The sequence below is a fragment of the Littorina saxatilis genome, linkage group LG2 (genome assembly GCF_037325665.1).
Source record: "Littorina saxatilis isolate snail1 linkage group LG2, US_GU_Lsax_2.0, whole genome shotgun sequence".
NCBI classification, from domain to species: domain Eukaryota; kingdom Metazoa; phylum Mollusca; class Gastropoda; order Littorinimorpha; family Littorinidae; genus Littorina; species Littorina saxatilis.
This window is the reverse complement of record NC_090246.1, coordinates 10,239,825-10,255,660: the sequence shown is the minus strand read 5'-3', so window position 1 is coordinate 10,255,660 and position 15,836 is coordinate 10,239,825. Positions and strand designations below refer to the sequence as shown.

The 15,836-nt window shown below is 43.5% G+C and overlaps 1 protein-coding gene across 7 annotated transcripts in view; it reads left to right on the top strand.

Annotated features, from left to right (window-relative positions):
- The window catches only part of LOC138958162 (uncharacterized), a 58,608-nt gene that overhangs the window by 8,384 nt on the left and 34,388 nt on the right, over window positions 1-15,836 (top strand). For 4 of the 7 annotated variants that reach the window (XR_011453323.1, XR_011453324.1, XR_011453322.1 and 1 more), the window contains exon 2: window positions 1,822-2,910. The exons of 1 other annotated variant lie outside the window; for it this stretch is intronic. Coding sequence is in view for 1 of the 6 variants with exons in the window: in XM_070329242.1 (XP_070185343.1) it covers window positions 1,822-2,268 (447 nt within the window). In the remaining 5 variants the exon portion in view is untranslated. Of the gene's footprint in view, window positions 1-1,821; window positions 3,778-15,836 lie in introns of those variants that run through there. 2 more of the 7 variants (XR_011453325.1, XM_070329242.1) reach the window with 2 other exon arrangements.

Below are 15,836 nucleotides of genomic sequence, written 5' to 3'. Positions count from 1 at the left end.
AGAAAGTACACCATGACCAGAAGTTGAACCCGGGTTGCATCAATTGGTAATTAAGCGCCGTATCATATCACTACACTACGAAAGCCGCTGCATGAGTGCTGGAGTGGCATTGTATGGATACAGTCCTGTTAAGTTACCCTGACGGAAGTTCGAGCAGCCATAGAATAGGGCGCTACCATTTCTGTCATGTTCCTTTCGCTGTGAACTTTCAATCTTTATCGTGCGCATGCATGCACACGGGGGCGTTCGAACGCAAAGGAGATCGAGTCACAAAGTTGACTCTTGGAAATAAATCCCTAGCCACGCCAATAGTGACGACTGGTTTTGAAGCCAGCGCCACTACCGACTGAGCTATTTCCCCTACCATTGTCATTAAAAGAGAAGTATAAAACTGAACGCCGGAATGTGTCACGGCTGATCGAGCCTGGTTTAATTGTTTTGTAATCGATATCTGCTCGTTACACATATTTTGACTTAAACGTTACCATAACCTGACTACGAGTGACATGAACACAAACACACTTTTTCTTATAGGTAGGATTCGTTCACAAACAACCATTCATTGTAATTTGTATAGCGTTGACAAAAGTGACGCACACACAGACACACATACAGCTATAATGGTAAATATATATTCTATACATGCAAAGTTCGGAGCATTAAATGCCTTCTTAAATTGCATACGACCATTCCTTATTTATGTACATGCTATGCTTGAAAATGTATGAACTTTACATTTAGTCAAGTTTTGACTAAATGTTTTAACGTAGAGGGGGAATCAAGACGAGGGTCGTGGTGTATGTGTGTGTGTGTGTCTGTGTGTGTGTGTCTGTGTGTGTGTGTAGAGCGATTCAGACCAAACTACTAGACCGATCTTTATGAAATTTGACATGAGAGTTCCTGGGAATGATATCCCCGGACATTTTTTCCGTTTTTTCGATAACTACCTTTGATGACGTCATATCCGGCTTTTTGTAAAAGTTGAGGTGGCACTGTCATACCCTCATTTTTCAATCAAATTGATTGAAATTTTGGCCAAGCAATCTTCGACGAAGGCCGGACTTCGGTATTGCATTTCAGCTTGGTGGCTTAAAAATTAATTAATGACTTTGGTCATTAAAAATCTGAAAATTGTAAAAAAAAATAATTTGTTTTTAAAACGATCCACATTTACGTTCATCTTATTCTTCATTATTTTCTGATTCCAACAACATATAAATATGTTATATTCGGATTAAAAACAAGCTCTGAAAATTAAAAATATAAAAATTATTATTAGAATAAAATTTACGAAATCGATTTAAAAACAATTTCATCTTATTTCTTGTGGGTTCCTGATTCCAAAAACATATAGATGTGATATGTTTGGATTAAAAACACGCTCAGAAAGTTAAACAGAATAGAGATAAAGAAAAGCTTGCTATCCTTCTCAGCGCAACTACTACCCTGCTCTTCTTGTCAATTTCACTGCCTTTGCATCGAGCGGTGGACTGACAATGCTACGAGTATACGCTCTTGCTGTAAAATGCAGTGAGTTCAGTTTCATTCTGTTAGTTCGACAGCTTGACTAAATGTTGTAATTTCGCCTTACGCGACTTGTTAGATTATATGGACGCAACCGTTAAAGCTGCGTTGACCATAATTATGTGACAGTACACATACACAAGATACACTGGATTGTTTTGACTCACCTGAGGAAATCAAAGAAAACCAATACATTGTTTATGTCTCTCTATTCAATTATTTGTTTACTTGATTTTGGCATCAGGGGGGTACAATACTTTTAATTCAACGTGATGTTGAATTGGTTCATGTTTACAGGATTGGCCAGATCCCAGCAAAGAGGAGGCAGAGCGCTTCATCAGAAACTACTATCAGTCGAACGGGATGGCGGGACTCGTTATGAGCGGCGGATTCGACTGGTTCTACCTGCCGCAAAAAATGGCGGACGATTACGTTACGATCTCGCGATCCTTCATGAAACACGGCGTGATGGATGAACTGGCTCTCCCCGCCATAATGTTTGGGATTGCCAAGAGACAAGACTTACGGTTTATTCAAGGGAAGAACTTGTGGGGCAGTCCAAGACATTCCCCAATGTCCCACTACAGTAGAACAGCCTTTTTTCTTCACCCGTTGAAATTGAAGAATATATTGAAGCAGAAAGGCAATTTGAAGCAATTCTGTGAGAAACATGTCAACACGTTGTTTTCAGAATTAGCCAAGTACAGTAATCAGGGCGTCGCAAGACAATCGAAACATCATTGAATGCATAATCACCGAATGAAAAAAAAGGGAAATTTATCATTTTTTTCCCTGTTGTGTTTGAAGCCAGAGCTTTAGAAACTTCACACATTTTAACTCATTGTCTCCCAGGTACGGATATATCCGTACCCACTCATGTGGCTCTATCTGACCAGGTACGGATATATCCGCTCAGACTGTTAGCTTCAGTCTCTTCCTGTAACGTCCATCTAACGCCTGTGTGACCATGTGAACAAACGGTACCCTTGTGCTATCGTGGGTTGACTTATTTTGACATCACAGTACCCCTGAGCTATCGTGGATTCAACTATTGTGACATCATAGTACCCCTAAGCTATTGTGGATTCACTACTGTTTCCGGGACTATTCTTTCTATGTGTTGAAATGGTCTGGCGGAATAGCCGATTCTGTTATTTGCATAGGTAAAATTTCTGTCTGTTGGTACTTGACACCCCTTCAGGCCGAATTCATTTTGATGTATGACTCGAGATCACGCGAGATTTTTCCCTGTGGTTTCCTTTTTGCGACGATTCTTCTGGAGATCAGACCGTGTTTTTCTGTCGGGTTGATTTTTATAGTGCCGTGTTGTGTGATGTGTCGGTCACGAGTTGAGATGGAAATCGGAATGTGAGCGTTGTCTTGCGGGTAAGGGTAAGCTTATGATGTTCATGTATTTTCCTTTTTATGTTCAATTGAATAAGCAGTGGTAAATAGAGCATGCTGGCTGTGGCATGCTTGGGGAGGATTTATTTTGAATGTTCAAGAAGGCTGTATTGTGAACTGGATTGTTTTGAATGTTTAAGAAAACTGTATTGTGTTGTTGAAGAAGGAATGATGTGGGGTTCTTTTGTTAGAGAATTTAGCTTTGGATATTTGAAATTGCTTTTGTTCATATTTATTTATTTTTTTATTTATTTTACGAGGATTTATATCGCCCACGTATCTCACCACACAAGGCGACTCAAGGCGCATGTTACCTATACTCTAAAAAAAAACAATCTATGCTGATGGTGTGCATTCTGTGTTTTACAGAGTGGGCGGAATGTGCGACGGGGTTTCTGTAGAATGTAAGATTAAGTTCGTTAGATTAGGTTCGTTAGATTAGGTTCGTTAGACGGGGTTCGTTAGATTGGTTTCGTTAGATTGGTTTTTTAGACTTTGTTTTTTTTTCATATTAGAGTTTCATCGGATCTCTTGTTTTTTAGACTATAGTTCTAGAGTGATGATTTAGAGTATAGTTCTGGAGTATAGTTCTAGAGTGAGGATCTAGAGTATAGCTCTGGAGTATAGTTCTAGAGTGAGGATCTAGAGTATAGTTCTGGAGTATAGTTCTAGAGTGAGGATCTAGAGTATAGTTCTAGAGTATAGTTCTAGAGTGAGGATCTAGAGTATAGTTCTAGAGTATAGTTCTAGAGTGAGGATCTAGAGTATAGTTCTAGAGTATAGTTTTGGAGTGGGGATCTAGAGTATAGTTCTGGAGTATAGCTCTAGAGTGAGGATCTAGAGTATAGTTCTGGACAGGGCCGGACTAGGTGAAGAGGAGGGGGGGGTTGCCAGTGGTGGCCCAGGGGGATGTCCCCCCTGGCGGCAGGGGCGGATCAGTTCATTTTATGACTGTTTTTTTTCAAAAGTATATTGTGAAGATATGGGTGTGAAGGCGCGAAGCGCCGAGTTGACGGCGCAAAGCGCCTAGCTTCCTAGGGGGGTCCGGGGGCATGCCCCCCCGGAAAATTTTGAAAAAAAGAATGCAAAATGGTGCAATCTGGTGCATTCTGAGAATGATCATTACCAGTTTCAGGCAGCAGATTTTGTCACTGATTAATACCCCAAAAATTGAAACTCAATGTAAAATAAAGAAATGCATACCTCATTCAATATTTCTATTTTTGGGCTGGGGGGGGGATCCGGAAACCCTAGAACCCCCCCCCCCCCCCCCCCCTCGTTGCGGGGGTCAGGGGGCGAAGCCCCCTGAAGCTGACGGGTAGGTCATATTCTGAGATAGGAAAATGGTCGCTCCTTGCATGAAACGGCATAAAATAAGCAATAATAAAAAAAAAATTAAATAAGTAAGGTACATGTTTAGGCTAGGGGGGGGGGGTTGCGCAACCACCACAACCCCCCCGGTAGTCCGGCCCTGCTGGAGTATAGTTCTAGAGTGAGGATCTAGAGTATAGTGAGGAATGTGCGACGGGGTTTCTGTAGAATGTTAGATTAAGTTCGTTAGATTAGGTTCGTTAGATTAGGTTCGTTAGAGCGGGTTCGTTAGATTGGTTTTTTAGACTTTGTTTTTAAATGTTCTAGAGTGAGGATCTAGAGTATAGTTCTGGAGTATAGCTCTATAGTGAGGATCTAGAGTATAGTTCTGGAGTATAGCTCTAGAGTGAGGATCTAGAGTATAGTTCTGGAGTATAGTTCTAGAATGATCGAGGATCTAGAGTATAGTTCTGGAGTATAGTTCCAGAGTGAGGATCTAGAGTATAGTTCTGGAGTATAGTTCTAGAGTGAGGATCTAGAGTATAGTTCTAGAGTATAGTTTTGAAGTGGGGATCTAGAGTATTGTTTTGGTTTATTCTAGTTTTAGAGAGTAGAATATATTGGAGTTTTTATTGAATGTAAACCCCCATTTCCCACACATTTCCCATCACCATCCTTTGAAAATTAAAGAACCTATTAATTTAACCTGTGTCAGCTTGTTTTGATTGTTTGGGTTTGGAGACCTGCATACCAGCTTGTTGATACACAGTTTGCTACACAGTTACTACAATTCGGAGTGACCTGCTGCAGCACAGCTGGTCTCGGCTAAAAACAACGTGGTCAACATAGGTGGGGTAGAAAGTGTTAAGGGTATTGTGACCTGCGTTTATGATCCAATTCTGGTTGGCCCTCGTCACATTTGTCAAGCCAAATTTGTTGAGCGGGGCCATGTTTAGTTAAAACAAATGGTAAATTATCTTCTTCTCTGACGTTTTTTAAGCTAGATTTTTGAAACTTTACCCACTTGCATTGTTTGATGCCCTCCCCAAAAACAATACAAAGTGTGGTCAGCCCTTGACAGCCTCAACTTTCACAAAAAGCCGGATATGACGTCATCAAAGACATTTATCGGAAGAAAAGAAAACAATATCTGGGGATATCATGTGAAAGTTCATAAAAATCGGTCAAGTACTTTTCTCTGAATCGCTCTGCACACACACACACACACACACACACACACACACACACACACACACACACACACACACACACACACACCACCACCACCACCACAACCACCATCCTTGTCTCGATTCCCCGTCTATGTTAAAAAAAATGTATCCTACATACGTGAGAGAGACACTAATAATATAATAATATACGTGAGATAATAATCGTTCATATCGCACGTGTGAGATTAATTTCCCAGGTGTTTGTGAATGAAAACTCGTGAAAATGATGACGATATTATTTTCTTCGCCTTTTGCGGAGCTTGAGTAGCAGTTAAAATCACAGTCAGCCTCCCGTAAACCATCACAGATACTGTCAGGCTTTTACACACTGTACAAACACCCTTTCATTTAAACACTCACCGCTTGAGTACATCCTAGGTGCCCTCCGTAAAGAGCGAGCAATTTTCAAAGAATTTAGTTTTGTGTGGTTTATCTTACCCCTGAGCCATCGTGAACCCGTGTGATCCAGTTTCCCTTTTTCACAATGCAGTCGTCAGTTAGTAATTTGAATGCGACTCGCTGTGAGCTTATCTGCAGAATGTATGAAAAGGAAAATTCCACTAAATCATGACAAGAAATCACAAGACTGGTTTGATCAAGAATGCAGAATAGCTAGGAGAAATGTTTTCAGATTGCTTTCGAGCATTTCCAATGATGGCGCCTCTCGTAGTACTTATTGTATAGCCAGGAGGGAATATAAAAATATGTTGGACAGAAAGAGAAGAGAACATAATGAATCAATTTTAAATGAACTTATTGCTGTTGTTAATGATCAAAAGGAGTTCTGGAATACTATGCATAAATTTTCTGCAAAAAGGAAGCATACGAAGAATAATATTACTTTGGATGCATGGTTTCAACATTTTAATGCATTATTGGATAAAAGTGTAAATCAGGGTGAAAGTATTGATCGTGAGGCTGATGTTGATAATGATGTTGTTGATGATGATAATGGTATTATGAATCGTCCTATTTCAAGAGAAGATGTGCTTGTTGCAATGAGAAAGTTAAAATCTGGAAAATCAGCTGGACCAGATGGTATTATTGGTGAGCTCTTGAAACATTCTGATTGTGTAATAATTGATTTTTTTGTACAGTTTTTTAATTCTTTGTTTTCGAAAGGTGTGTTCCCTGAAAGCTGGACTGAGTCTATTATGAAACCTCTTTTTAAAAAAGGTGATGCTAATGATCCAAATAATTATCGCGGTATTTCTATTTGTAATGTCAGTAGTAAAGTCTTTGGTTCTATAATTAATGACAGATTGCAGGAATGGGTGGAGTTACATAATATTACTGGTGAATACCAGGCTGAATTTAAGAGGTGTTATACTACCACTGATCACATGTTTACTTTGTTAGCTTTCGTACAGAAACAATTTGCCCTTAACCGTAAACTGTATGTCGCTTTCATAGACTTTGAAAAGGCTTTTGATTCTATAAATAGAAACCTGCTTTGGCCTATTTTGTTAAAAAATGGAGTGACGGGAAAACTTCTCAAATGTATAAAGAGTATGTATGAGTCAGTAAAGGTGAGAGTGAGATGTGGATTTAAGTTGACTGAATGTATAAAATGCACATTTGGGGTGAAGCAGGGAGATGTGTGTAGTCCTGTTTTATTTTTCATTGTATATTAATGAATTAGCAATTCAGATTATTGAAATTGGAAAACATGGTGCCATTTTTACGATAGATTATTTTGAGTTGTTTCTACTTTTGTTTGCTGACGATTTGATATTGCTGTCAGAAACTGTGGTTGGTTTACAAAACCAATTAAATAATCTGGACAAGGCAGCTCGTTCTCTCCAGTTGAAAGTAAATATGAGTAAAAGTAATATTGTGGTTTTTAGGAAGGGGGGCTATTTGAGAGAGAGAGAGAGAGCGGTAATTGAATTTGGCTTTTACCGAATGAAAACTATTGTCAAAAACAGTGCATTAAGAACTAAAACCAACCAACCATAAAAAAAGCACCCTCCATCCCTTTTAACTGTCTCTCTCTTCCGCTTTCTCGCGCTTTTTCTGTCTGTCAATCCCCCCCTCTCTCTCTCCCCCCTCTCATTTCATAAAAGAATTTGGGAGAGAAGAAAAGGTTTCAATATCCTCGGTTATACCTTGTGTCAATATTTCCATTTACAAATATATGCCATAACACTGTCTTACAATTAGTCAAAAACAAAGCCCTTTTTTTTCTAAAAAGATCAAAATCCGAAAGAAACAACTGAAAATCATGCAGAGACTTTCTTCCAAAAATAACAAATCTCTGGCAAATTGAAAGGAACAACAAAATATTCCTTCAGAGAGAGAGAGAGAGAGAGAGAGAGAGAGAGAGAGAGAGAGAGAGAGAGAGAGAGAGAGAGAACTCAGAACTCGGAATGGTTTATTATTAAGGCCACAGAGAGAGAGAAAGAGAGAGAGGCAGAGAGAGAGACAGAGTGAGTGAGCGAGCGAGTGAGCAAGAGAGAGATAGAGAGAGTCACACACACACACACACACACACAGAGGCACACACACACACACACTGAAACAGACAGACGCACACACATACATACACAGACATACATATACACACACAAACCACGAGTGAGAGCGAGAGACTGAAAAAATGAGAAAGAGAGAGTCGTCAGTAAGTAGTGGTATTGACACGTAGCGATAATGACACGTCGCGCTAAAAGATGTAGTGCTGTCGACACGTAGTGATAATGAACGAATGATAGCGACTCATCGACAAATTATTTGTAGCACTAATCAACGTAGCGATAGCGGAACGTAGCACAAATGACACGTAGGACAAATGACACTCAGCACAAATGACAAATGACACGTAGCGCTAGCGATACGTACCCTCGCTTATGCAGGGGAAGTTCGCCAAGTCTTTCGTCCATATTATACCACCAATAGCCGTTTCAAACCATATCTTCGTGCATGTCCTTGACTTTTTGTTCATGATTTTGAACAAGATAATCTGTTTTCTTGCAGAATTTCTCAAAGTAATCCTCTGGCAAAGTAATCTTCGAGCATCGAAAGTGAAAGAGGTATTTCAGGCCAGGCACCTATTGCCCCCTAGTTCCGGTTATTAGAGAGAGGCTGTCGTGCCCTAACATCTGATTGGTCGAAACGCTGGGGGGAAAGGTTATACGAAAAAGGTCTATTTCATATGTCCGAAAATAAATTCATTGATTTGTACAATTAAACAACCATCAGTCTATCTGTATTGTGTGTGTGTGTGTGTGTGTGTGTGTGTGTGTGTGTGTGTGTGTGTGTGTGTGGGTGTGTGTGTGTGTGTGTGTGTTACACGACACTTGAGATTGCCACACGTTCTCAAACGTCGTATAGTTGTGTTCTTTTATTCTACGTCGCCCGTCTTCGCAGCAGCAGAAAACAACTCGTCAAATTGAGTTCGAGGATTTATTTAGCATTCCATACATACAACTGCACATCGTAGCAGAACTCAAAGTAGAAGCTTTTTAACATTCAAATCGCGCTGGCATATATAGTAAATACTCAAGCTCGAGAATATTCCAGACCGAACATGATACAACTACATTATATACGAACCGTCTATGGACAAGAATAGTGACGTTCTCGGTGACGTACATCAAAAGCGCCGACGCACTTAATCCGAACGAACGCCACGAACTCACACTACAAACAGCGTGGTAAACAACTTGTTTTGACAGGACCAGAAAGTTCACCTGCATTCTCGTCCAAGCATAAATATTGTGTTTACAAAATATAATATCGGTACTTTCCCACAAAGTACAAATAAGTCAACTACATGCAACACACAAAACTGAACCAAAGCTCAGCAACGGTAGCGTTTCCTAACATTACCCCCAACACCAGAAGAAATTTACCTAATTTCTTTCAATCATTGAAACGCTACCTGTACACATATTATGTATACATAACAGATTGAAATCCAGGTATGTACATTAGTCTGTTGGAGAATGAACAGTTTTACTCACATACTCGGCTGAGAAAATCTGCTCCAACATTGTCTGAACCCTTAATCGATTCCACTCGCATATCAAAGTTCTGCAAGTACATCACCACCTCATGATACGATTATTCACAAACTTCGCAGAGTTCAGGTAGGTGAGGGGTTTGTGATCAGTCTGAAGCACGAATTTCACCCCTTGGAGGTAGAGTTCAAATTTCTTGATTCCCCACACGATGGCTAAACACTCTTTCTCCATGGTCGAGTAGTTCTTCTCGGCTCCTGACAGCTTCTTGCTGGCATAGCTGACCGGAAACGGTTTACCTCCATGTTCTTGCATCAGCATGGCGCCGATCCCTTCGTCCGATGCGTCTGTACGCAAGATGAACTCTTTGGCAGTATCAGGAAGGCGTAGCACTGGGTCTCGTGACATCAGGTCGCGCACGGTCTGGTATGCCTTCTCCTGAGCTGGTCCCCAGAGTATTCGGTTGGGGCATCCTTTTCGGGTCATGTCCGACAAAGGTGCCGTTATGGCGGCGAAGTTTGGAATGAACTCTCTGTAGTACCCAGCCAATCCAAGGAAGGATCGCACCTGCTTCTTGGTTTCAGGACGTGGCGCATTGAGGATCTTGGTGACATTTTCCAACAAAAGCCCCTTTTGACCTTCCTTCAGTGAATGACCTATGAAGTCAACGTTGTCGGAAGAAGAAATTTAAGGGGCTTATTGTCCGTCAGGTCTTAATTGCCTATATTGGACATGAATTGGTTTATACGATAAAAAAAAATAATAAAAAAAAAATAAAAAAAAGAATGTGGTCAAAAGAGGGAGGATGACGGGAGTGGGGGTGATAAGATATTTAAAATGCACTTGCTGGGTCTCACGGTCAGATTGGCTTTTGTCAGGCGGGAAAACAGTTCCCTCAAAGTCTCCAGATGCTCCGCAAAGGTCTCCGTGTGGACTAGCAGATCATCCCAGTAGTACACAACATTCTTCATTCCTTTGAGCATTTTTCGCATTCCCCTCTTCAGGGTAGCACCACTGTTCACCATGCCAAAAGGCATCCGCAGGCACTCATACGTTCCGTCTGGAGTTGCAAAGGCGGTCTTTGGTATGTCATCTTCGCGCACAGGAATTTGCCAATATCCCTTGCTGAGATCGATCTTTGAGAAGATCTTACTGCCAGTTAACTGTCGGAATAGATCAGTTGCCGTCGGCATTGGTTCAGGGTCAAACACGGTGATCTTATTGACTTTCCTAAAGTCAATGCATACCCTGTTTGTGCCGTCTTTCTTCTTGACAACAACAACGGGAGATGAGTAAGGGGATGATGATTCACGGATGACCCCCATCTTCAACATGTTGTCGATGTCCTTCTTCAAGGATTCCCGAGCCTGAAACGGGATAGGGTATGGTTTTGAGCGAACAGGAACGTCAGATGTGAGGTGGACTTCATGTTCGACCAAGGACGTAGAGCCTGGAACATCAGAGAACCTATGGGTGAAGTCGCCCATAAAATCATGCAGCTCCTTCTGCTGGTCTTCTGTCAGGTCAGGTCCTAACTTGACGTCATCCACTCCCTCTTTCTTGTGGAGGTCTCCCAACTCCAGTAGTTCCTCACCATCGAACTCGTCTAGTTCGGCTGGTTCTTCCACACTTGCTGCGACCTGTACTGCTTCCGGAGGTCTCTCCACATACAGTTTCAGGAGGTTAGCGTGGTAGATCTTGGACTTCTTGCCGACATTCACCTTGTAGTCGTCGATCCCTACCACGGCCTCAACCTCGTATGGGCCTTTCCACTGTATCAGTAGTTTGTTGTGATCAGTGGGAAGCAGTATCAGCACTTTGTTACCTGGTGTAAACTTCCTGTTTACGGCTTTGCGGTCGTAGTAGTGCTTTCCGCTATCCTGAGACTTTATCAAGTTTTCTCTCGCAATCTCGAGAGTCTCCTCCAGTTTCTCTCACAACTCAAACACGTACTGGTAACTGTTCTTCACTTCAGGTGTGTCCACATATTTTGTCCACAATTCCTTTAGTATCTGCATCGGGCCTCTCACGGTCCGCCTGTACATCAGCTCGAACGGGGAGAATCCAGTGGACTCTTGTGGCACCTCCCTGTATGCAAATAGCAAGGCATTGATGTAGCGATGCCACTGCCTTGGCTGCTCATTGCATAGTTTCTTCAGCGTGGACTTCAGCGTCGCATTGAATTTTTCGACCAGCCCATTGCACATCGGGTGATAGGATGTCGTAGTCAATTGACGAATGCTCAGCAGCCTGTTGACCTCTTCCATGCATTCAGAGACAAACTGTGTCCCCAGGTCTGTGAGGATCTCTTCAGGAACCCCAATTCTGCTGAAAATGTCCACAAGTGCCTCGGCAACAGTCTCGGTGTCAATTTTCTTCAGAGGCACGGCTTCTGGGTACCTGGTTGCATAGTCTACCAGGGTCGGTACCCAACGATGACCCGCTTCACTTGGCGGTTTTATCTCGCCGATGAGGTCAATGGCCACCCTCTTGAAAGGTCGGTCGATCAAAGGCATCTTCTGCAACGGCACTTTCGGGACCCTTCCTCGAGGTATGGTTTTCTGGCAAATATCGCACGATCGGCAGAATCGAGTCACATCTGCATGCAGTCCTGGCCAGTAAAACGCAGCCTGGATTCTGTCCGATGTCTTCTTGACACCCAGGTGACCTCCCATAATAGAGTCGTGGGCCACCTCCATCACCTGGCGCCTAAGTGGTTGAGGCACCAGAACTTGACGTAATGGCTTCCCACCGTTGACTCTCGCGTGCTGGAACACTCTGTACAGAATCTTGGCCTTCACTTCAAATTGCACAGTGCCTTCGCCCTTAGTCATCTCCTTGACAGGACGACTCCTGTACTTTGTTAAGGTCGAATCAGCTTCCTGTAGCTGAATCAGCCGATCCCTGTCCACGACAGCAGTTGCAGAACTGTTGGTGACCCTGAGTGGCGTAGTTGTTTTGTCCTTCTTCGCCTGGGCTCTGGTCGTCACAGCGCTTACAACCTGCGGCTGGTCGCGGCGATGCACAGTTGCTCTGTCATCTCGTAACAGTTCGCTGATATCTTCATTCGCGAATGGCAGTGGGTCTTCCTCCTCAGCAGCAGGCTGAGCTGAGCCCATTCTCCATTCGAAATCAGGGTCATCAGGACGTCTCGCACCCCCAATATTCCCAATTAGTAGATCGTACAAGGGCTTCTTCAGGCAGACGGCCTCAACTTCTCCGGTGAAGTATGGAGTATCGATCTGGATCTTTGCCACTGGTGCCTTCACGCATTTGCTGTCAGCCATGAGCGTCCACTTGAAGTCACCAGTGAACTTCTCTGTTGGCACCAGATCCTCTTTGACAATGACTCCATTGCAGCCCGAATCTCTGAGAACAGTCACTTCCTGCTTCTCAACAAATCCCTTCGACACGGGCATGTTCGACACTGACACAGCTGCGCTGGCGACGACAGAGATTGACTTGCCATTGGCGAGTAGAAGCTGGCCATCAGATATACATTCTTCCACGTCCGATGGTGTAGCCACTTGCTCGGCAGCCCTTGGAAGTATGACGCTGCTCGCACATACTTGTTGGTTCGAGCCACTCGTTTGCCTCTTGTTGTCGTAATATCTCCGTCGATGTTCTTGCGCTTTGTCATTGACATGTCCGTTATTTTTCTTTTGGGGACAGTTGGCGACTCGGTGACCCTTGGCATTGCAATGGAAACACGTTATGTTCTGCCCTTCATTGGATGATGGTGCGGACTCAGTTTGTCCCTTGGCAGGTTGGTTTCCCTGGTTCCCGCTCTTCTGGAAAGGTTTCGATGACTTTGACGTCCCCAGGGTCCTTCCATGAGCAATGAGATAACGCTCAGCAGCATCAGTAACGTCCTTCAAACCCCGCAGTTTTTGCTCTTCCAAGCGGGTCGCCAGGTCCTTCGGGTAGGCATTAAGGAATTGCTCCTTCATGATCAAGTCCCGCAGACTCTCGTATGACTGCTCTTCACCTGATAACTCCACCCACTTCTGCAGGTATGACGACAGGCGCTCCACAAACTGGCTCGGTGTCTCTCCAGACAATGGCTGGCATTCGCGGAAGCGTTGACGGTAGCCCCTTTCAGTGAAGTTGTAGCAACGCAACAGAGCTTCCTTCAGTACATCATAGTCTCTGGCGTCATCGTTTGAGAGTCTAGTGTAGACCTCAAGTGCTGCCCCAGTCAAATGTGCGCTGAGTTGAATCGCCCAGTCGTCGCGCTGCCATCTAGCCCTCTCAACGAACCTCTCGAATCTTGCAAGGTAGCAGTCGATCTGGTCCTTTCCGTCAGCGAATGCTGGAAGTTTCGGTGCCCTGTGTAGCATTTGCTGCTGGTTATCTCTTTGGCGTGGTGCCTCGTGCTCATTTTGAACACGCACCATTTCTGTCTGAAGCTCTAAGCGCTTCGTCTCTATTTCTATTTGGAGCTCTACGCGTTTCAGCTCCATTTTCCTTTCTTCACGCTGTGCTTCTCTTTCTCTTTCTTCACGCTGCGCTTGTCTTTCTTCACGCTCACGCTGCGCTTGTCTTTCTTTTTCTTCTCGCTCACGCTGCGCTTGTCTTTCTTCACGCTGCGCCAGCAGTCGTGTCTGGGACTCGACGAACTCCGTCAACTGCTTGCCTTTTAGTCCCAGTTCAATTCCTTTTCCCCAGAACTCAGCCATTCTGGTCTCAGTTTTCCGGTGCGTTCGTCTGTATTCTTTCACAGCCCCGAACGTAGACGAATGTAGTCTTCTAAAAGAACACAGTCTCTACTGCACCTCCGATGCTTCTCTCGTCGCTGTTCACCTTCGTAGACGCAGGCTGCCACCCTCCTCGTCTAACGTGACGGCGCACTCTGCTCACGATACGTACACGACGTACCCCAGTCGTATTTCGTAGTATTAATGCACTAGCTCCGCGACGAAGTCCGTCTCGTCCAAACGGCAGCTAACCTCTGGAATCCCGATACACTCCGGCGTCGCTCACCGTACCGAGCTGCGGCGATTACCAAACTCTTCACCAGTCACACCGAATCCACGGTTCCGTAGTCTCAATACTGATCCCTCAGGATACACCCGATTGATGGCTACCTCCTGTGACTGTCTTGACACTGGTCCTTGTTGCTGGAAAACCCTTGGCGTTAAACGTAGATCCTTGGCTTGGCCCCCAATTGTTACACGACACTTGAGATTGCCACAAGTTCTCAAACGTCGTATAGTTGTGTTCTTTTATTCTACGTCGCCCGTCTTCGCAGCAGCAGAAAACAACTCGTCAAATTGAGTTCGAGGATTTATTTAGCATTCCATACATACAACTGCACATCGTAGCAGAACTCAAAGTAGAAGCTTTTTAACATTCAAATCGCGCTGGCATATATAGTAAATACTCAATCTCGAGAATATTCCAGACCGAACATGATACAACTACATTATATACGAACCGTCTATGGACTAGAATAGTGACGTTCTCTGTGACGTACATCAAAAGCGCCGACGCACTTAATCCGAACGAACGCCACGAACTCACACTACAAACAGCGTGGTAAACAACTTGTTTTGACAGGACCAGAAAGTTCACCTGCATTCTCGTCCAAGCATAAATATTGTGTTTACAAAATATAATATCGGTACTTTCCCACAAAGTACAAATAAGTCAACTACATGCAACACACAAAACTGAACCAAAGCTCAGCAACGGTAGCGTTTCCTAACAGTGTGTGTGTGTGTGTGTGTGTGTGTGTGTGTGTGTGTGTGTGTGTGTGTTTGTGTGTGTGTGTGTGTGTGTGTGTGTGCGAGTGTGCGTGCGTGCGTGCGTGCATGCCGGCGTTTGCGTGCGTGTGTATGTGTGTGTGTGTGCATGCGTTCGTGTGTGTGTATGTGTGTTGTGTCGGCCTCCTATGCGAAAGGTTCGTCGCGATATAACCTTCGTGGTTGAAAACGACGTTAAACACCAAATAAAGAAAGAAAGAAAGAAAATGCGAAAGGTCGCTGGTTCGAATCCTTGCCGCGGCTTGTTGGTTAAAGGTGGAGATTATTCCTATCTACCAGGTAGGGAGAGAGGGGGGAGAGAGAGAGGGGGGAGAGCGAGACACACAGACAGACGGAGAGGGGAACGAGGGAGAAACAGACAGAGAAAGGGAGGTGGGGAGAGAGAGGGAGAGAGATAGAGATAGATGGATGGATGGATGGATTGATGTTCTATTGAACTAGTGAATTCGTTTATTTTGACAATTTTCAGATAAATGGAAATGGTGCTTAAAGTAAGTAATATAAGTAAGGATGTGACCAATAGGGCATTAAACAGAAAAATGCAAAATAGTAAATCAAAATAAAGAAAGAGCCTGCCAATTATTGAGACATAAACATTAAAACATAGCTTGTAAAGATAATATGACATATGCAAACGTTGG